The 23,334-nt window shown below is 41.6% G+C and overlaps 1 protein-coding gene across 1 annotated transcript in view; it reads left to right on the top strand.

Annotated features, from left to right (window-relative positions):
• The window catches only part of LOC134568873 (ninjurin-1-like), a 40,768-nt gene that overhangs the window by 12,791 nt on the left and 4,643 nt on the right, over positions 1-23,334 (top strand). Inside the window, exons 2-3 of the mRNA XM_063427566.1 lie at positions 18,663-18,885; positions 22,066-22,228. Coding sequence (XP_063283636.1) covers positions 18,693-18,885; positions 22,066-22,217 — 345 coding nt within the window. The 5' untranslated portion in view covers positions 18,663-18,692 and the 3' untranslated portion in view covers positions 22,218-22,228. The remainder of the gene's footprint in view (positions 1-18,662; positions 18,886-22,065; positions 22,229-23,334) is intronic.

Here is a 23,334-nt window from a genome sequence, read left to right on the forward strand (position 1 = left end):
TTTCCTTCCTGGGTATAGAGATTGACTCCATCAGCTTGGTTTTTCGTTTGCCCAGGGATAAATTGGGGATCCTTACTACCATGGTTGATCGGGTGAGGGGTGCGCGGAAGGTGCAGCTTCGTCAGATGCAATCCCTGTTGGGCCACTTGAACTTTGCATGTTGGATCATGCCTATGGGTCAGGTGTTTTGTATACGGCTGTCTCTGGCTACCGTCGGCATTAGTATTCCCCATCATTTTATCCGGGTTACCAAGCGGCTTAAGGATGATTTGAATGTGTGGAGTGAGTTCCTCACAGGGTACAATGGTTGGACATTTTGGCAACAGGAAGCAATATCTAATGTGGCCCTGGAGTTGTTTACGGATGCCTCCAGCTCCTTGGGCTTCGGGGCATTTTTTCAGGGACGTTGGTGTGTGGAGCCTTGGCCAGCGGCATGGCACGAGGCGGTCCTGATACGTAACTTGACTTTTCTCGAGCTTTTCCCTATTGCGGTAGCAGTGGTATTGTGGGGGGAGGAGCTCGCAAACAGGCAGGTGGTTTTCCGCACGGACAACATGAGTGTGGTCCATGTGGTGAATCGTTTATCATCTGGCTTGGTTCCAGTATTGGCTCTGTTGCGTCGGTTGGTTCTGCATTGTTTGGAATTTAACATTTGGTTCTGAGCAATCCATTTTCCCGGAGTGTCTAATGTTATTGCCGTTTCACTTTCTTGCTTTCAGTGGGATCGTTTTCGGGAGGTAGCCCTGGGAGCCGAGTAAGATGGTCTGGTATGTCCCACGTGCTTGTGGACCCTCGATTTCGGAACCTAGCAGACCTGTTCAGGAGATTGCTGGCTCCCGCTTCGTGGACAGCCTATCGGGCAGTGTGGGATCGGTGGCTTGTCTATGCGGGAGAGTTCGGTTTGTATTCTGCTGAGGGTAGGTTGCTGTCTACTTTGGCTTACATGTCCTCCTTATGGGAGTGCGCAGCTTCGGTGGCATCGGTGGAACGCAGTTTAGTGGCTCATTCCTTTCTGATGCGTTGTATGGGGTGGGGGGACGTTTCAAAAGAGTTCGTGGTCCAGAGGTTGCTTCGGGGATGGAGGAAGGAAAGAGTCCCTGATTGTAGGCGTCCGGCGTCCGGCCACCTATTGGATGCTCTGTGTGGTGTTCTCTCTGCGGTGTGCTTCTCCACCTTCGAGGCGCTGTTTTTCCGGGTAGCCTTTTCTCTGTGTTTTTACGCCGCGCTGCGGATAGGAGAGTTGGTGGCCGCGTCGGCTTGGGCTCCGGCATCGCTTCGGAGGGGGGACGTTCGCACAGGGCAGAGTGGAGTGGAGGTTTTCATTCGGAAGTCCAAAACAGATCAGTTAGGACGGGGGAGGTCGGTTAGGTAGTGTCTGGTGGTGCTGGTAGGGCAATATGTACGTTTATGGCCAGAGGCAGCAAAGTTCTTCTTGCTTCACGCAAATGGGTCAGTCTTAACTCGGTCTCAGTTCTCCAGTGTTTTTAAGGCTGGTTTGCGGGCTTTGGGCATAGAGGATAAGGCATACTCTTCCCACTCCTTACGGATTGGTGCAGCAACGCAGGCGCGGCAGGTAGGGCTGTCCGATGCTGCAATTCAGCGCATGGGTCGATGGGATTCCCGCAGGTTTCAGTTGTATATTCGTCCTCATCTGTTATAGGCTGTTGGTAGTTATGATGTGTTGTTTTTCTCTACAGGTTCCCCCCAGTATGTTTGGATCATCGGTCATTCCTTTATTTATTGGGTGGCTAGGTGTGCCGAGCAGAGACCATACGGCTGGAATCTAGTGCTCCCGCATGAGCAGGTTTGGGTTCGATGGCGGGGGATACGGGGTTCGGGGTGGCACCAAGTGTATCCGGAGTATGTCGCGCTCCGTCGCTTCATGACCGGGTCAGTGGTTCTGGTACTTCATGCCGGGGGGAATGACTTGGGACGGTGCCGCGCAGTGGATTTGATTTATGCTTGCAAGCTCGACTTGGCTCGCTGTAGGGCGCTTTTCAGCGAGGTCTCACTGGTGTGGTCTGAACATGACGATTTCACGTTTTGTGCGTAGGCTGGCTTTGTGGTTCGTCATGTGGCGCTGGAAGGGAACAACGCAAACATAATGAGGGCTGATGGGGTCCACCTAAACGAAATTGGGCTGGATATATTTAATTTGGGATTACAGTCAGCCATTGAACAGGCGCTGGCTTCGGGGGGACGCAGTCCTCTCCAGGGATAGGGGAGAGGCTGCGGTGGTGGTTTGTCCTTCACCAGCAAGTGGAACTGAGACCAGTCCCCGGACGGGCTTGGGGAGTCGCAGCCTGGTCTGGTTGAAGACGGACTTCAGGCTGAAGAGGCTCTGGAAGAATTAAGTTATGTTAGCTGTCTGCTGGGAAAATCCAGCAGCTGACAGTTGGTTTAAATTATGCTGGCTTAATAATAAACGCTGTGGCCGTTGCCCTTACCCACAATTTGGTTGTCTGTGAGTTATTGGGGGAAAAGGGTAACGGAAGGAAAAGGGAGAGGGTCAGCAGTCAAGGCCATCCCCCGGAGTGGATAAGGAGGGGGGAGCATGACTGCTGCCCGGAGAGGTTGGCATGGCGACAAGTGGATACAATGTTTGGGATGCACCTGGACTGGGGACACTGGGTAATATTTACCAGACCACTGGAGAGCACGCTGAGGGAACCTAGCAGTGCTGTTTCCCGACCACCCTCCCTGGGTTGGTGTGAACATGGGATATGTTATTGTTATATGTGTTGTGTTTGTTGTGGTTTCTTTTCCTGTTTATGCTGAACTGCAGGAGGCTCATCTCCACACTCCTACCGCCAAAACAGGCCAAACAGCTATTGGTGGATACATGCTTCCGTCTGCCTAAGGCGGCCAAGGCACCCCAAGAGTCTACTACGGATGTATTGCTCAAGTTTGCAAAAGACTCAGACAGACGGGTCCTCATGGGCGCTGTTAAAGGTTCTCCCACGGTACCCTTTGAGGGAGCACACCTGGTCTTTTATAGAGACTTTTCCAGAAGTACCCTCACATTGCGGAGGATGTTCAGACCGGTTACACAACTCCTGCGAGAACACTCCATTCGATACAAGTGGGGCCTGCAACAATTGATAGCGGAAAGGAACGACAAGACACACCTCCTGCTGCATATCTCAGAGGCAACACCGTTCCTCCAAGCCCTGGGTCTACCAACGGAGACCGTCCAGAAGAACGCACAGCTATTCTGGACAGTGGAGAGAATTATTCCCTTTGTGCCCAGAAGGGCTGCACTGAGGACTACTGACTCGCCTACCTGAGGCATAAGGAGGGAAGATACTACTGCCAAACGCAATATTGTTTATTTCTTTATAGTTATACGTTACCTTTAAGTCTCTCATGCACCCTGGCTCCATAGGCATTTGCCTTGCATACTAACCTACTAGTTAACCCCCACCACAAGCTAGAATGAACTAGTCAAGTAGCCCCCTTATTGACGTTCAAGTTTATTATCACGTTCAGCCTAAACCCAGAGCCTTTTTATATACCCTCCTGGCCGGAGTCGGCCGTAGTTACAAGTTTAGTGACGCTTTTGTTAAGATAATTGACAACAAACCAGTGCCTTATGCGCAACACGCAGTCAGCACCTCACTATGCCAAGACGCAGGCACACAAAGCATTGTACAATCTCCCCTAACTCACTGTTATAGCATACACACTCCGCATGCAGGATCTTGCAGCAACTACAAATATAAAAAATAGGTCGTTATTATACTGATGGGATTGTTACACCATTTATGTAAGCATTGTTGTTTTTGCCCCACAGTTGTGATGTGCTCAGAGGTCAACGCTGACCGCAAAAATAAAGAATAAAAAAAAATACACATATTTGTATTCAGCAAAGTCTCACGTGTAAAACAGTTCCCCCTATGTACAGGTTTTATGGTGTTTTGGGAAGTTATAGGGTTAAATATAGTGCTAGCAAATAAAATTCCCTTTACTTTCGGCATGGGTTGTCAGGCGGGTCCTGCTAATTGTAATTAATTAAGATACCTAATTTTGTAAAAATATTACATAAATATATGTGTAGAATTAATATATGTATATATATATATATATATATACGTATATATATACGTATGTGTATATATATGTATATATATATAATTTTTTTAAAAATTTTTTATTTATATATAGGTATATATATATATAGTGATATATACGTATATATTTATGTATATATATGTATATACATGATTTCGTTCTACGTGTATTTTGATAAATATATATATATTAATATCACAATACAGTTAGAACGAAATAACACACATCTATATATATTTTTTTTTTTAAATTCTTTATTTTTGAAGCGCATTGTCAATTACATCATAAGATTATGGCATTTAACTGGTTACATGGGTCGGCACAAAGACATAACGGTAAAGATGATTTGATGCGCTTATTTTTTTTTTTTTTTTTTTGAGAAATAAACAGAAATAAACAGGTTTGTCAGATAAGTCAGCATGGTGTCTAACCATGAGTTATGCAAAACAAGGTAGCGTTGACATAGGTTAACATAGTAAATTAGCATAATAGCTTTAACAGAAGATGCTTCTAGGTAGATTGATGACCTGCATTGATTTAAGTAGGCATGCTGGTATTCAAACAAGACTGACCTGCTAGGTTATACAGGGCCGACATAGGTAAGTATAGTTACACGTTTAACGTCTGTGCGCGTCAATATGCTGACGCGGGGTGGAGTAGGGAAGACGTTTTGTTACATAGCGTTCCATACATTATTGTCGTTTTCCACTTACAACCGCTCAGGTAGTATTACACGTATCGTTAACTGAGCAAGGGTTAACTGAAAATAACAGGTCTAACGTAATTTCTACTAGCCATTACGTCCAGTGTGATAGGTCTAGTTGTAGTCTGTGTGTCTGCGTCACAGTGTGAGTTTTGTGTAATGCTCGTAGTTCGTGTGGTCCCCATATCAGTGGTGTATGTTCTTGTCGTGAGTGTCGAATACTGTTCTATTTTGTACAGCTGAGATGTAGTGTCGAGGGATTCCCGGGGGGTATCCGGGGGGGTCCCATGGGGAGTGTGAGGTGGACGTCTCACATCTATATATTTTTTAATTATTTTTAATTATTTTTTTAATTTTATTTTTTAACGTATTTACATATTTTTTTACATTATATATAAATATATAACAATAATTATATATATATTTAATCAGTATCAGTCTACGTGTAATTTGATATTAATATATATATTAATAGTAAAATACACCTAGACAGTGTATGTATATGTGTGTGTGTATATATATATATATATATATATATATATATATATATATAGTGTGTGTGTGTGTGTATATATATATATATATATATATATATAATGATCTAAGTGTATTATTATTATTTTTTACACTGATTAATTTTATTTTATTTTATTTCCAGCCAGCAGGGGGACTAACTGTCATTACAGGCAGTCCCCCTGCTGGCAATGCAGCAGCCAGCTAACCCGGCCATGTGATTGTGAGGTCCTCGCAAGGACCTCACTCTCACATGGCGGGGGGCTCCTTGGGAGTCCCCCCAACCGCGAATGCCGGCATGGGATCGCCGGCGACCGGGTAAGTTATAAAAAAAAACGGATGGCGTACTATTACGCCCAGCGGCATTTAGAGCCGCTTAAAATAGGGCGTAATAGTACGCCCTCCGGTCTTAAGGGGTTAAGCTGTGGCCGTTGCCCTTACCCACAATTTGGTTGTCTGTGAGTTATTGGGGGGTAAGGGTAACGGAAGGAAAAGGGAGAGGGTCAGCAGTCATGGCAGAAAATGGCCCAGTGGGCAGGTTTATTTTACTTTTCCTCCCAGTTTAAGGTTGTCAGATGAGTAAAACTTTAAACATAAATGGTACAATCTGGAATGAGATTTTTTTTTTTTTTTTTTTTTTTTTACTGTTTGTTTTAACTGAATAAAAGCCCACTGGAAATCACTAAATGAATCACTGGAAATAAAATCACTGGAAATCTGCAGTTGCAGTATCAGTTATGCCAGTAAATTACTATTGCAATGTCGTACATGCATTGGGAAGTGAAAAAAGGTATTGCTTCACTTTAAGTACATTTTCGTTTTACATACATGCTCTGGTCCCATTGTGTACTTAAAAGTGGGGTATGCCTGTAGTCAAAAAAAGATGCATACTATCCTGAAGGTGGGGTGACAGACTCCTCCCCCTGCATTTGACCCCGCCCTTTAACTTTGTAATCACCATACAACACAACATGGAAATATCCATACCATACTCAAAGGTATACAGCGAGTCCTATACAATATACTAAACTGAGTACAATGCAGAGATATCCATACAATATAGAGAGCCACATACTCTCTACACAGTATAGTATACACAGGGTTAAAGCAGGAGTATTCTGATAGACTCCTTATTACCTTTGCAGCTGGCAGTAAGATTACTCTGCAGTCTCAATATGGAGCCCAGCAGTAGCTGGCATGGATATCAGAAGCAAAAATCATTACTGATTGAAATTAGAATCAGTTCAACCCTCAGTCCTGCAGTGTGGAGCTTCACAATTTCAAATAGCATGAGTGTCTCAGGACTCAGATACAGAATGACTGAGCACTTTAAAGTAGATGGTGGGGATTGCAATGTGCAGTATGAGTTATTAAACTATTAGTGACTGGTAGCATTCATTGCTATTGAGGCAGTGGCGAAAATTACAGAGAGGGCCCTGGTGCAAGAATTTATTTGGGCACACCCTATAGCAAAGGTGGCCAAAAGGTAGATCCCCATCATCGTACAAGTTCCACAGTGCTTTGCCAGCTGGGAATGTACCATTTGCCCATTCTTGTAGGGTCGTATTTGAGCAGTGTTTATGTGTTTGAATGTAAGTATGGGGTATGTTTGTGAATGTAGGGGTGTATTTGTATGCACTGTTGGCATGTGACTGCACTTGTGTTTTCCTATGCACTGTTGTCATTTGAAAGCAGTGGTTTACTTGTGTGTAGTGTTTGCTTTTGGATGCAGGCATGAATATGAGTGTAGGTTTATTTTCATATAATGTTGGTGTTTTAATAAAGATGTGTGTTTCTATGTAATGTTGCTGTTTAATTGCAGAGGTGTATTTGTGTGCAGTGGTGGCATTTAAATGTCAAGATTTATGCACATGTACACATACACTGATACACATATACACACACTGACACACATCATTATACACAGACACACAAATACAAACACTGACACACATGCAGATACACAGGCACAGATACAAACACTGACACACATGCAGATACAAAGACACATAGATACACACACAAACATACACATACACATAGATAAAAACACTGACACACATGCAGATACACAAACACACAGATTTAAACACATGCCACACATACAGATACACAGAAATACAGAGACACAGACACACAGATTTAAACACATGATACGCATACAGACATACAGACATACAGATACATAAACTGACACACATACAAATACATAATAGAGATTAACCCCTTAACGCCGTTACGGCGTGCTATGCTGTCACGGGTTAAGTGGGCTTTAACGCCGTTATGACGGCATAGCACGCCGTAACGGCTTGCAGCCCCAGGAGGTAAGTTATACTTACCTCCGCCGCGATCCGCTTCGGGAGGACTGCCTCACAGCCCAGGCAGCCCTCCCACGGCAAATCAGGCCCCCGGGGGCCATGTGATCGCTCTCAAAGAGCGATCACATGGCCCCCTATAGCTGGCTGTGGATATGCCAGCAGGGGGACTGTTTGAAATATCAGACAGTCCCCCTGCTGGTGGGAAGTATAAAAAATAAATAAAAGACAAGTGTAAAAATAAATTAAATATATTTTTATATATATATATAATATGTATATATATTATATATATAATATATATACATATTATATATATGTAACGTCATACAAAGTGTATTTTAATATTAATATAAGTATATATATTAATATTAAAATACACTTAGAATGACGTTACATATATATAATATGTATATATATTATATATATAATAGATGTACATATATATATTATATATAAATACGTATAATTAAAATAATAAATAAATAAAATAATAAAATAAATAAATAAAATATTGAAACAAAATTTAATATAAATTATATATGCATATGTAATTTCATTCTAACTGTATTTTGTTATTAATATATATATATATATATCGGTAACAAAATACACTTAGAATGACATTCTATATATATCTATATATATATAAAATACAAATAACCGCAAGTAGTAAGGCCTTTTGGCCTGTGTTTGTGGGAGGGGCGTATGACACACCCCTTCCCTACTTAAGGGACACCCCTTACCTGGCTCCATACCTTCGAGGTCAGCGTTGCATCCTGAATCCACTTCCGGTTCACGGACGGCGCCATCTTGCTTTCAGAAACCCGCGTTTTTCTTCGGTGTCAGCTGTGTCCAGGAAACTCCTTACAGGTCTCTCCACGGCCAGCCACGCACAAAAAACCCGGTCTTCTTCGCTGATCGAGTCCTCTGGACTTCTAAAACGTAAGTCCGTCGCCCGGATCACTTCCCACGGCGTCGCAATAATTTTCAGCCTCACTTTACGGCCACACGCTTTACGGCCAAAGTCTCAGGCAAATTAACCCTCCGGTTTCCGGAAACCAAGTAATAAGTATGTAGCATTCCTATGCTTTATTTTTCCCTCCTTTATTTCAGTTTGTTTCTATTTTGTAAGTTTTAGTACCTGATAGTAGGATTATTCATTTTCATACAGATTATAGTTTATTAAATACCAGTCTGTTTTATATACATATAACGATTTTAGCATGTATTTCATAATTTATGCTGTCACATTAATTATACCTAGGTTAGGGCTCATGTATTATTAGTTCATGATATTATCCTGGTATACATATACATAGTTTTGCTTGAACACTTTACTTTTTGTGTACCTTCCATTTACACTTAGGAATTTGTTTTAAACAAACGTTTTTTTTTTTTTTCCTCTCTCTCCTCCCTGTTTAAACACACCATGTACACTTTTCATTACATGGCACTTGTCATATGCTGACTTTTCTTTATGTACTCAAATTACATACACTAGAAACTCAGATAATTAATCAGGAATAGGTATAATGTGTATATATATATGTGATAAAGTTTTCTCTAAATTAATTGTGTATATTACGTTGTCACTACCATGTACACCCGTTTACATGGCACCTACATTTCCTGACCTTTCTGCATATACTCAAACGATATATCGTGTATACAGAACACGGTCCCAACATCTCACACTTTCAGGTTTGAATCACACTTTTGGTTTAACCTCTCATACGTCTACCTTTCTGCATATGGTCAATTTTCATAGTTTAAACTCATACTCCCTGCACTACGATTATTACAGTAGCACGGCCATATATATATTTTAAATTTGGTCACCAGGTATACACATTATATGTAGACACTACAAGCTAATCCTGCGTTACGGTTTTTCTCCATAATAAATCAGGCGGGGTACTTCCTTACTCTAATTGTTCCCCTTCAACACATACGGTTAATAAAATCAACCACAGCATATCTAGTCTACGTTAGTATCACAGGATCCATTTCTCATACTATCATATCTATTTCTACCCTTTTAGGTTTATCCAGGTTTTCTATACCTTACGCACCATATACGTATACATACTAGCAGGTACGTAAGCCTGCTCACGTGTCACATACGTTCTCCCTAAATAGGACGTAGAGTACTGGCAGTTAGGGGTATAGGCCCAAATAGGTATCTCCCCTCTTGGCATACCGCCTATAGTTTAGAGGTCCGCGAGGCCAACACCCCGCCTCAAACGTTTCGGAGGCATACACCCCTCGAGCCACACGTTAGTTAGCCGCCTCGCAAAGTTTAGAGAGGGCGTCACCTGTCACTCCCTTCCCCTGTTTTTCTTTTATTGTCACCGAGAGGCCTACGAATTCCTGCCACTACATGGGTGGCCTCAATATTCCCTCGCGCCAACGCATAGATAGAGCCTCTCATAGCCACTTGGCAAATAGCAGGGCCTCACCTGTCACCAAAGGACAAGATTAATTTTTTCGCCTCACACGGCATAATTAGCCCGCCAGTACATCCCCTGGGTTTCAACACTAACGGTATATTTTCTCATCTAGTATGTCTCAAGAAGGGGTAGAGGATTTCTCCATCCCGAGCACTCCGGCTAGACCAAACTCCCCACCACCGGAAGAAGACATGGCTAGTCCTGCATCATTCAGGTCCTGGACAATCCCTCGCATAACTAACGAACTCAGGAGACGACACATTCCTTTCCCCGCGACTGCCAGGAAAGCGGAACTATACAAACTGTTGCACACCTCAACTGATAACTCTGATGCAGGGGAAGGGACTAGCCAGTCTAACCCGACAGATATACATGGCATGCTTACATCCCTCATGTCATCCATGGGCAGGGTAAACTCCAGGCTGGAGAAACTGGAATCGGTCACCACAGCCCTTACCTTGGCTGGGTCAGTCACTGTGACCCCTCCGCCACTGGTCGAGTTGCCACTAGTTTCTCCAGCCACCACCTCTGACGAGCAGGAGGTTAACCCTGCCCATATGATACCTGAGCACCTTAAGAAAGACATCCTGGAAGGTAAAGATGTCAACTTAGCTGCACTACTAATTGCCTCCCAGGATGTGGTGGAGCATAAAACTTATGCGTATGAGGATATTTCTGTGGTGGTAAAGTCCAGGGATGCACGCCTAAACAGGAAACTCACCATCCCGGAATTTGTGTTGGCTTTTGGCATCTACCGGGATGTCATATGTGCCGTTTACCCACACAGGCGTGAGGAATTTGACATGTATATGCACAAGCTGGTGGACCTGGGCAATAAATATGGTGGATCGGCATTCTACGATTACCATAGATCTTTTTCTGCAAAAGTGTCAGGCGCCTTCTCACAGTACGGGACAAGGTCCAACTGGAGTAAGATAGACACAGTGATTTTCTGCAGACACTTTGCAGGGCTAAGGACACCGGCTTGTGCATACTGCTCCTCCATGTCTCATTCGGCAAATTTTTGTCCCACCACTGCTAACGAGCATACCCACGTGCAAGGACCTAGCTCCGCTGGTCCTACGGAGAAAATAGCTAAAGACAAACTGGGTAGACCTATCAAGTTTCTGGGCAAATCCCAGATATGTAATAACTTTAATGTTGGTACATGTAATTACAGCGGTTGTCGTTTGTTGCATATATGCTCAAAATGTTTCAGGGCACATGCAAAAATCATGTGTCCCAATAAAATGTATCCCAAACAGTACCTAACGTCTATCAACATATCCCTACTTGCGACATTTCTGTCACAGCATCCATCTACACATTTAGTAGATTTCATAATCTCTGGTCTATCAGAAGGATTCCACACAGGTATCATACATATGCCTTCAGGAATCCTGGAATGTCCAAATCTACAATCCGCCCAACACAACCCTACAGCAGTTGACACACTCATAGCTAAAGAAGTGTCAGAAGGTTTTTTATTGGGACCTTTTCAATCCCCTCCTTTCACTACATGGAGGACAAACCCTATCGGGGTTGTCACAGGAAAATCTTCCAACAAGCAGAGACTTATTATCGATTTGTCGGCACCACACACCTCTACCACTCCCAGCCTCAACTCCTTAATACCATCGGAGGAATTCTCCCTGCAATATTCCACTATAGACCACGCCATTACGGCTATCTTACAGGCAGGAGTCGGTGCATGGCTCAGTAAGACCGACATAACAAATGCATTCAAACTACTACCAATCCACCCCACACTGTGGCACCTACATGGCATCAAGTGGGAAGGGAACTACTACTTTTTCTCACGACTAACTTTTGGTTCTAAAAGTAGTCCAGCCATATTTGACACATTTGCCGAAATCCTATGCTGGTTACTACTCAATATATCCAGATGCCCTACAGTCATACATTATCTGGACGATTTCTTAATGGTCGAGGAGAATTCTTCCCCTCCCACTAGCCTGAAAGAGACTGTCAGCCTATTCAACCAGTTGGGGGTCCCAGTCTCCCCTACCAAGACCGAAGGCCCAGATACCATCATCACTTTCCTGGGCATCATGCTAGACTCAGCCAACATGCAAGCTAGCCTACCACGCACCAAGGTAGAAAACATTCTGACAAACATCAACCTCTATATACAACTACGCACTTGCAATCGCAAAGAATTACAATCTTTACTGGGGTCACTCAATTTTGCCATGCGTATTATACCTCAAGGCCGTGCTTTCATATCACGTCTCCTCAGCATGTTCCCACGGTTTCTACATGATGCACACAGATTGACCCTAGATACCCAAGCCACGGCAGACCTTCTCATGTGGAGAAACTTTTTAAACTCCTGGAACGGGAAAAGCATGTTCCTCCCTCAATTGTCTGACACTTCTCCTACTGTTTGGACAGACGCGGCGTCTACCACAGGTTTTGCAGCAATTTTTGGGAACAAATGGCTTTGGGGTAGCTGGCCTTCAGAGGTGCAGGACCTGGAGTGTTTTTTCTCTACCTCAGCTCTTTTCGAGATATATCCCATCGTGGCGGCTGCCGTGGCATGGGGACATCTATGGACAGGTTCATCAGTCAGGTGTTACTCAGACAACCAAGCAACCTGTTCCATTATCAACAAAGGTCGCTCCAACTCCCTTACTATCATGAGATTTTTGAGGAAACTCACTTGGTTGGCAGCATGTCATAATTTTTTCTTGCACTGTGTTCATATTCCAGGTATTTGTAACGAGGCAGCTGATAATTTGTCTCGTTTTAAATTCCAGGCCTTTCATCAACTTCTCCCATCAGCCGCGCTCACAGCCACGGCCACTCCACTGTTCCATCAGCTAACAATGGACTAGACGTTATCATGCAACATTGCAGAACTTTGTCCCAACTAGCTCTATCTACAAATACCAGGAAAACCTACAACAGAGCTTTCAGTTTATTCAAAAGATTCCTGTTGGAACACAACATATTACAACCATTCATCATGACATCTTTTTTAGGTTTTGCCTCTTTTTGCCACCTCAAACTCAAACTTTCTTACAACACAATCAAACTATATCTTACAGGCATCCAACATCACATGCTGACCTTACAACCCAACAACTCAAGTTTCATGTCATCATACCAAATCAAGAACATCCTTAGGGGTATACAAAGATCCGAACCCCCGCATACAGCACAGAGGCTTCCTATAGATTTTCATATCCTTAAGAAATTATCACAACTACTAGATCTAAAACCCTTCTCCTTCAACACAACACTAGTCATCAAAACAGCTATTTATGTGGCTTTTTATGGGTTTCTGAGACCTAGAGAGTTTACCGCCATCAATACAACACAATCCACTCACCTACTGCTTCATTCGCACTTAACCAAACACATGGACTATTATATCCTGACACTACCTCATTCAAAAAACAGTCAACACGCTCCACCCGTAGAGGTTAAATACTATCCGACTCACAACAGTTGGTGCCCCGTCCAAATACTGGACTCTTATACAGAGAGTCTCAAGGCACCACCATCACAACCACTTTTTGTTCTACGAGGTTCAGTTCTCACTACTACCAACTTCATGACCCACGTTAGGTCATTACTAACACAGCTGGGACTCAAGCCAGCTAACTATTCAGGCCACTCCTTCCGCATAGGAGCGGCCTCCACAGCCTCCAGTGTTAACATACCGGTTCATGTTATCAAGACACTGGGGCGCTGGAAATCATCCGCTTACACACGGTACATTCCTAACCCTGTACAAGAAGTAAGGAATGCTTTTCAGAACATGTCTTGTTAAGTTGTATATTGGTAGTTTGTATTAAAATGTTGAAACTTCTATTTTTGCCCTCTTTATTTTCAGGCCTACCTCATCGTCGGTTTCTACACTTATTAGGTCTTATTTCTCTTTGCCATCATGAGCCCTTCACACAAGTAGTAAGGCCTTGTGGGAGGGGCGTATGACACACCCCTTCCCTACTTAAGGGACACCCCTTACCTGGCTCCATACCTTCGAGGTCAGCGTTGCATCACCCTCCCACCCACACCTCTTTATCAACTCCTTTTTCTTACATTTCTTCTTGGTAGGCCCTCTTTATTTTCAGGCCTACCTCATCGTCGGTTTCGGCACACCACAACCGACTTGCTACTTTCATACCATCCTACACTTATTAGGTCTTATTTCTCTTTGCCATCATGAGCCCTTCACACAAATATATATATATAGATAAATACATATAATTACATAAAAGATTACATTAGTATACACGTAGAATTTAAATACCTATAAATGCATATATATTAAAATTCTACATGTATATTTAAATAATCTTTTAACGTAATTATGTGATTTGATTAATTCAAATTTGATTGACATGCCTGACAACACAGGGAGAAAGTGCAGAGAATTTAATTTGCAAGCACTATATTTGACCCTGTACCTCTCCAAGACACCATAAAACCTGTACATAGGGGGTACTGTTTTACTTGGGAGACTTCGCTGAACTCAAATATTCGTGTTTCAAACTGGTAAATTGTATTACAACGATGATATTTTAAGTAAAAGTGAAGTTTTTTGCATTTTTTACAAACGAACGGCACTTTTATGGACTATATTATTGTTGTAATATGTTTTACTGTTTTAAAACACTAATATTTGTGTTTAGTGAAGTCTCCCGAGAATAACAATACCCCCCATATACAGGTTTTATGGTGTTTTGGAAAGTTAGAGAGTCACATATAAGGCTTGCATTTCATTTTTTTCACATTGAAATTTGCCAGATTGGTTATGTTGCCTTTGAGAGCGTATGGTAGCCCAGGAATGAGAATTACCCCCATGATGGCATACCATTTGCAAAAGTAGACAACCCGAGGTATTGCAAGTGGGGTATGTCCAGTCTTTCTTAGTAGCCACTTAGTCACAAACACTGGCCAAATATTTGTTTTTTGCTTTTTTCACACAAAAACAAATATGAACGCTAACTTTGGCCAGTGTTTGTGACTAAGTGGCTACTAAAAAAGACTAAACATACCCCACTTTCAATACCTTGGCTTGTCTACTTTTTCAAATGGTATGCCATTATGGGGGTAATTCTCATTCCTGGGCTACCACACCGTCTCAAAGGTAACATTACCAATCTGGCAAATTTCAATTTGAAAATGTAATGTTCTATATTTGACCCTGTAACTTTCCAAAACAACATAAAACCTGTTAATGGGGGGTACTGTTGTACTCGTTAGACATCGCTGATTACAAATATGTGCATTTTTTTGCAGTAAAACCTAACAGTATTATGACATTCACAGTTAAAATGTCAGACGGAAATGCAAATTTAAAAAAAAATCTTATTTTCTCACATTTTTTTTACTTTTATTCATAATAAATGATGTTCCATATATGAATAGTTAATGATAGATTAAAGCCCTGTTTCTCCTGAACAAAATGATATATAATAAGTGTGGGTGCATATAATTTGAAAGAGGGGAACTACGGGTGAACAGACATATAGCGCAAATTCCAGTTTTTGTTTACGTTTTGTTTTGATCAGAACGTGCACTATTGACTCCGTCCTGAAGGGGTTAAGGGACAGCACACACATAAAAATACAGTTTCACAAGGCTACTTAAAATGACCTCTCTCAGTAAACAAACATGGGGATTCAGTTCCATATAGCCAAGTTGGGTTAAAGCCACCCCTACGTCACAGCACTCCAATATCCTACACTAAAACCAACGTGGAAGACAAATTAAATAGTGCTAGTCCTAAATGAGCTAAACAAGATTGATGCATGTTCCTGTAAAATGCATGTTCCGGGTGTGCCCCTAATTCCCTTTTTGTCTTTACATATATTGATACAGACGCACACAATGACAAATATGCAGACACACATGTTCATCTTTCAGCCACCCTCCTGTTTCTTACCTTTTGGGTGCAGGAGGGTAGCTTCTGCTGGTAGCTGCTGTTGGGAGTTAGTTCGCGTCATCCCCTTATGTCCCATGTGCACGGCTTTTCGTATGCTAGCTGGGAGGAAGTGACCTCTCACTTTCTCCCAACACTGCCAAGCGTATTGTGCTCCTTGAAACAACCAAACCGTCCAGAGCAGCCTGTATTTCTCCTGATGTTACCTGTGGGTTTTTCTTTGAATTTCGATCAATTCTTCTGGCGTTTTTGGCAGAAATCTTACTTGGTCTACCCCGAATTTTCCACTACTTAATAAGTGATTGAACAGTACTAACTGGCATTTCAAAGCTTTGGATATTTTTTATATCCTTTTCCCATCTTTATAAAGTTCCATTATCTTGTTACGCTGGTCTTTTGACAGTTCTTTTCTGCTTCCTAAGCCTAACCTGGCAGAAACACAAGCCCCTAATACCCCCAACGTTTCGGCACCTCCTGGCTGCCTTTCTCAAGGGTGTTTGATAAAAGCAGCCAGGAGGGGGTATTAGGGGCTTGTGTTTCTGCAAGGATAGGCTTGAGTAAGTTGTGGTTAGTACCACTGTTTAATTTATTTGCCTTGTTATTGTTACTTCAAATCTGACTTGATGCTGCATTTGATTATTTGCTTAGTGTTTGTTATGACCTATCTTGGTTTAATAAAGCATTTATACACTGAGAGTAGTCTAGTGTGCAATCTCTTGTTCTATTATATTTGAATTTATTGGGTATTTAAGGGAGTGCTGTTGAGTATTGGCACCTAGTTACTGAGTATATGATCTCTCCATATAGCAATGTAACATCTGTTATATCTGTAACAAGGCCAAACATTCAAGGGTATGTACACTATTGATCAGGGCCATTTGGGTGATTTCTGTTATTATGATTAAAAATGAGCCGAACAACTATGTGATAATAAATTGCTTCACATGATCACTATTCTTCAATAAAAGACATTCTTTTGCATGATCAGTCATATTTTCAAAATCAATTCCAAAATGTAAAATATGGAAGCAAATCTTTTTGCCAACTCCTTTGTACAGACACTTTGACACTTAGGTTGTATAAAAGTCTACTGTGGTAGCCTTGATCCTAGAAGCTCTGGTTTATCTTTCGATAAGTCAGGTCGAAATTAGAGTAATTCTCTGTTGCTTGTTCGGTGTCTCAGATTGTGGCACAAAATTAGGATCCTGTGATAATGAAGGCTTAGGTGATTTCTGCTTCACACTGTCCCCATCTTCATCTGTACTGTACTCTTCTGGAGAGTGAGGTACAGGTAGATTGTCCCCATGTGACACTGGTTAGCTGATAGGATTTTGGGTTATTCCACATTCACCTTCTCTTATCTTAACATCACAATCGTAATAGGAGATACAGACATATTTATATGATATGAGGACTTTCTCTAGATCTAACCATCCACATAGAGTCACAGAACATGTGTTGCAGCAAATATGAGTGTGGAGCAGCCTGTTGTCAAAACGAGTAATTTATACTCTACCTAAAGATCAGCAGGAATCATACAATAATGTCTGAATCTGTTAACACATATGGGGCTATTACATATATTTCATTCAATCAATATGTGATCTTTAACTCAGTTAAGCCTAGACTAAACCCCAAAGTCACACTAAGGCACAGCTAGGTCCCCTATTCAGAAATACTGAAGTCAAAATTAGCCCTATGTGTAGGTGGTAATTCGAGGCGAACCATTATACATGAAATCGAACTCCACTTCCAAGACACATTTCTCATTTAACCCTTCATGAAGAAGACTTTTAAGCTCTTTAAGAAATCTTTTTGTTGGATCTTGTTTAAGTGGACACTGTAGTCACCAGAACAACTAAAGCTTAATGTTGTTTTTCTGGTGAGTAGAAATATTCTCTGCAGGCTTTTTGCAGTAAACACGGTATTTCTAGAGAAAAGGCAGTGTTTACGTTACAGCTTAGGGACACCTCCAATGGCCACTCCTCAAATGGCCACTAGAGGTGCTTCCTGGGTCAGCGCTGCAGAATGACATTCAGTGTCTCCACCCAATACATGGAGACACTGAACTTTCCTCCTAGAGATGCATTGACTCTACGAGGAGATGCTGATTGGCTAGGGCAGCGTTTGGCTCCGTCCCCCGGCCCGCCTCTTTGGCTGAGATCATCAGAATTGACAATCTCAACTAATCCAATCCTTTCCTATGGGAAAGCATTGTAATTGGCTGACATCATCAATTCTAATGATGTCAGTCAATTATGCAGGTCAGGGACAGAGCCAACACCAGCAGACTGAAATAAAAGTAAGATTTTACTATATTTAGGGGGCAATTGGAGTGGTGGCGGGGGCTACATAGTGTTTTTAATACATATTTTGTGTTCCTGGTCCTATAGTGTTCCTTTAAGAATCTTGTATGTGGACCTATCAGATAAGACCCCATTAGTCATTCCATATATTGCTCTTTATCAAGGATCACAATATTCTTATCTTTATCAAAATATTTGATAGATATTTGTTAATTTCTTTGTAATTTTTTTAAAGCTTTTGGCTCTGCAAATTAGAAAAAACAAAGAAAAAACTCGTCTTTACTGTGTGTTTGGCTTATTCTTGACCCCTAATTTCATGTCTAATAACCTTCCACTCAATGTGTTATAATTTAATGTATTTTTTTTTTTTTACATTTATTTCAGAACCACACTAAACGTCATGAAGGGCTGAACATGAATAATTATGCAAGCAAAAAAAGTGCAGCAGAAAGTATGCTGGATATAGCTCTCCTCATGGCGAACGCCTCCCAAATGAAAGCTGTCATAGATCAAGGTCCCGCTTTCAACTACTACGTCCTCCTCATCGTCCTTATATCGCTCTCAATCGTATTACAAATTGTTGTGGGCGTTCTCCTAATCATCATTGGTTGGTATCAATCTGTCTGTCTATTGTCTACCAACGTTGACCTAATCCAAATGCATTACCCCTAGACTCCCATAAACTCACACATTCTCTATATGTAGAAGGACTTTAACAAGATGTAATACTTTTATTTTTACTTCTGCTTCATTATGCAAACAACACTTTTATGTGTCAACATTTTATAGTTGCAGGGTTATTCACGGAATTGTGTCTTTCACAGAAAAGCAGAATTAGAAAAAAAAAACTATTGAAGTTAACTATGTGTGGTTCATGCTTTAGGGCAGGGGTAGGCAACCTACGGCACTAGTGCCATGCACGGCACTCGAGGTGTCTTTGTACGGCACTCAAGGCTGCTGGAGCCAAACGCACTCTGGCCTATCAGGAGTCCCAGTAATACTTCAGATATTTGCTAATACGAAGAGGTGGTGAAAGACAATCCTCAATTTATGCATTGCAGCACATAGAGTAACTGATCTCAGATCACTGCCTCCCAGCACTTGTGAATGGGAATCCACACTTTAATAGAGCAGCTATCGCAGCTCCTGTCCTTGACCTGTACCTGGCCAGCCTGGTCCCCACTGGAACCCAGGGAACCCACCCACACTGCTAGATATACACAGAAATGCAGAATAACCCTCCCCTCAAACAAATAATATGAACAGCCCACAAACAAACATACACACAAACGCAACACCACTAACAATACACATACATGCACACAACCACACACGCAGCCTCTCACGTGCAATACCCCAAACAGCCCCACACATACACGCACTACCAAACACACAATGTGACATATCCATCCACACACAATTCCACAAGCAGCCATACACAGCCCACATTCATATGTATCATACATGATACCATAAACTACTAATGAACATATACAATATAATAGCTCATATACGCACAAATACAACGATACAAAGCAATTACAGTAAAAATAACCCAAGCAGAATACGGCAGCATACACACCTTAATTTAAAAAAATAGGATCGGCTCTCTACGGGACATCACAATCCTATATCGGCACAGTGCTGCTAAAAGGTTGCCTACCCCTGCTTTAGGGAATAACTCTGTTTGTCTCACCATGAAGCTGATAATAAATGTATATATGCACATTACAATCAGCAGCAGAGGTAGCTGTAAGATTACAATTATTATTTTGAGCCAACATATTGCTCAGTGTTGTGCAATAGATAAAACAAGACAAACCATTAATTCTAGCAAAACACTTTATACAGGAGAAGCAGGAGACGGGGGCTGTGTCTAAACAAGCTTGACATGTCTTGTTTGTTAAAGGTTTTGTTTTTGTTGTTGTGTTTTATTTATTTTTACCTCACCTGCAATGAGATGTGTTTGATCATTTGATTACAAGGATATAGTCTTATCTATTTCAGATAAGTATTAAAATTTCAACAAACACAGATAACACCCCCCAAAATTTAAGCAACACCAGTAAATACAAAGGATAGAAACATATTTACCCTTAAAATGTAGATATAGCAAGACACCTTTCAGTCTTCATAGATCAAATATCTACAGGTAAAATAAACTCAAACATCTGTATATAAAAGAGTAAAATGGGAATTTGGGAAGTATTGTACTCCCAAAGGTAACATTGATTGAAGGCAATGTAATCAAAATCTGATGATATGCCTTCAATCAATGTTACATTTAGGAGTGCAATAGATACCCATTTAATTTTTTTTTTATATACAGTGTTACACTATTTGAGGTTATTTCACTTGTAAGTATTAAAATTTAATTTGAGCAATGATCAAAATGCATTTTTGCGTATTAAAATATAAATGTACCTGGTGTTTGCAACATGCCTTCCATTCACTGTCGCAAAGCCCCGTTATGGGTTGACATAGTGGTATCAGACAGCTTGGTGACCACCTTATGCAGAAACCATACTTGAAATCTGTACCGCTGGGCCAGCGGGGGTTAAACTGCAGCCACCCAGATATTTTGAACTACAACCCCTATAGTTTTCGAATATCCACAAGCTGGCAGATGATTGTGTAGTTCTAAAGGTTCCCAGTTTGACACCACTGCCCTATGCTTCTCCCATATCACTGTAAGCTAAAACCTTTATCAAGGGATAATGTGCAATCTATACACTGATCGGCCACAACAGTAAAGTCACCTATCTAATATTGTGTATGTCCCCCTCATGCTGCCAAAACAACTCTGATGCGTCAAGGAATGGACTCCACAAGACATCTGAATGTGTCCTGTGGTATCTGGCACCTAGACATTAGCAGCAGCATCTTCCATGGATAAGATTTGTTGTTCCAGAAGATGCCACAGATGGTCAATTGAATTAAGATCTGTGGAATTTGGAGGCCAAGGCAATGCCTTGAACATTTTGTCATGTTCCTCAAGACATCCCTGAACATTTTTTGCAGTGTGGCAGGGTGCATTGCCCTGTTGAAAGAAGTCACTGCCCTCATGGAACACCATTGTAATGAAGGGGTATACATGGTTTGCAACAAGATCTATGTAGGTGGTACATGTCAGATTAACATCCACATGAAGCCAATACCAGCAGAACATTACCCAGAGCATAACGGTGCCTGCACCTGCTGCCATCTTTTCCCCAGGTACATGACGCTCACAAACCAAGCCATCCATATGATCTAAAAGAAAACTTGATTCATCAGGCCAGGCAACCTATTTCCATTGCTACCTGGTACAATTCTGATGCTCACGTCTCCATTGAAGGTGTTTTCGGTGGTGGACAGGGGCCATCGTGGGTACTCTAACTGCGGCCATCGTGGGTACTCTAACATACCCCATTTTTCCTGCTTCTAACACATGCAATTTAAGAACTGACTGTTCACTTGCTGCCTAATATATCCCACCCATTGACAGGTGCCATTGTAACGATACAATCAATGTCATTCACTTCACCTGTCAGTGGTTTTAATGTTGTGGCTGATCAGTGTACATAGTGTATGCATTTGCTATATATTAATTGTATACTGTGTATAGGTTTAATTGTATTATTTCACGCTGTCACTATGTCCTATGCATGCAAATGTACTGCTTAGCATGCCTGCATTTTTTTATTTAATTTCAGGTTAACCATTTTCTGATTTCCACAATATACACATTGCTGAAACCTCTGAAAATGTTTGCAATTGAAAATGTGTTGTTTTTTTTATTTTGCAGTGAAGCATGACCTTAACGACCCAGCTAAACATGCTACACTTGAGAACCTCAACAACGCTGCCACAGGCCTGGTCTTTATTATTGTCATTTTTAATATTCTCATTACGTCCTTCGGAGTTCAGGGATCTGTGAACACGTCCCCTAATTCATAACATCCAATCCGGTGAGTTTAGAACTGCTAGGTATCCGGGAACTCCAATTTGCAACCAAATCATTTGTTCAGGCTACAGGTTACAGTAGTGATATGTTGCACTCTGAAAACACGCATGATACCTTTTCCTGAACAGCTTAAACCGTGTCCAGACCAAACCAATCAGCCCAGATAGCACAGATATACAATGCAATACCTGTATATGGAATGGAAGTTTGAAAAGTATGACAAGTCACACAACCATAGATTACAATGTTTCAGCTCCAATGACCAATAATACATGAATATTTTGAGCTGAAAAGACAGTGTACCCATTGCATTTGCTTGTGTAACTTGTCCTTCTCCACTTGTATATTGTGCATACCTTTCTCCACTTGGGAGAACATGAGGGTGTTAGGGAACTTATTAATTCTGATGCATCTGTATCAATGCTGTTGGGGCCCCATTCCAATATCTGCGCATCTGCGTCAATTCAGAGCCTACATTCCAAGAATGATGCAAAGTCAAAAGGACCTTTATTCTGAAATTGATACATTTGCGTCATTTAAAACACGATCGTTGGCTTCACATTCTAATTTAGACACTGCCACATCAATGACTAGAGCATGGCTGTACTATTCTGAATGGAGCATTTGTGGCACTAGGTCGCATCATTTTTATGTGTACCTGACGCTCTGCACAATGCATCAGAGATGAAAAAATAATGGAAGGGAGTGGACCTACATACACTCTCTCCCATGTCTGTCATCCAGTGCCCTTTCATGGTTTCTGGTGACCCTTAATTGCATTTTACTTGATTGGCTTCTGTTCCTGACCCCAATAGATTATTGACTTTGATTTGTTTCCGTCCTGTTTCCAGTGTGACAACAAATTATTTTTCCTATCTTCTGTGTACTAGTCCTGGCTGCATTATTGAACCTGTTTTTGTTTAGCGATTTTGTACACTATCCTACTTGTGCTGTGAACCAGGATAGATTTAGTTCTGATACTTCCTATTTCTATCCTAAGTGTTAAGCCGGCCATTCTAAGGTCTGGTAATACTCAGTCTATTTTCTTCTTGCTTTGCCTTTGGCAGGTTGCTGCCCTGTATATCGCCAAGGATTCTTACAAGTCGCGAC

Source organism: Pelobates fuscus, chromosome 7 (assembly GCF_036172605.1).
Source record: "Pelobates fuscus isolate aPelFus1 chromosome 7, aPelFus1.pri, whole genome shotgun sequence".
NCBI lineage: Eukaryota > Metazoa > Chordata > Amphibia > Anura > Pelobatidae > Pelobates > Pelobates fuscus.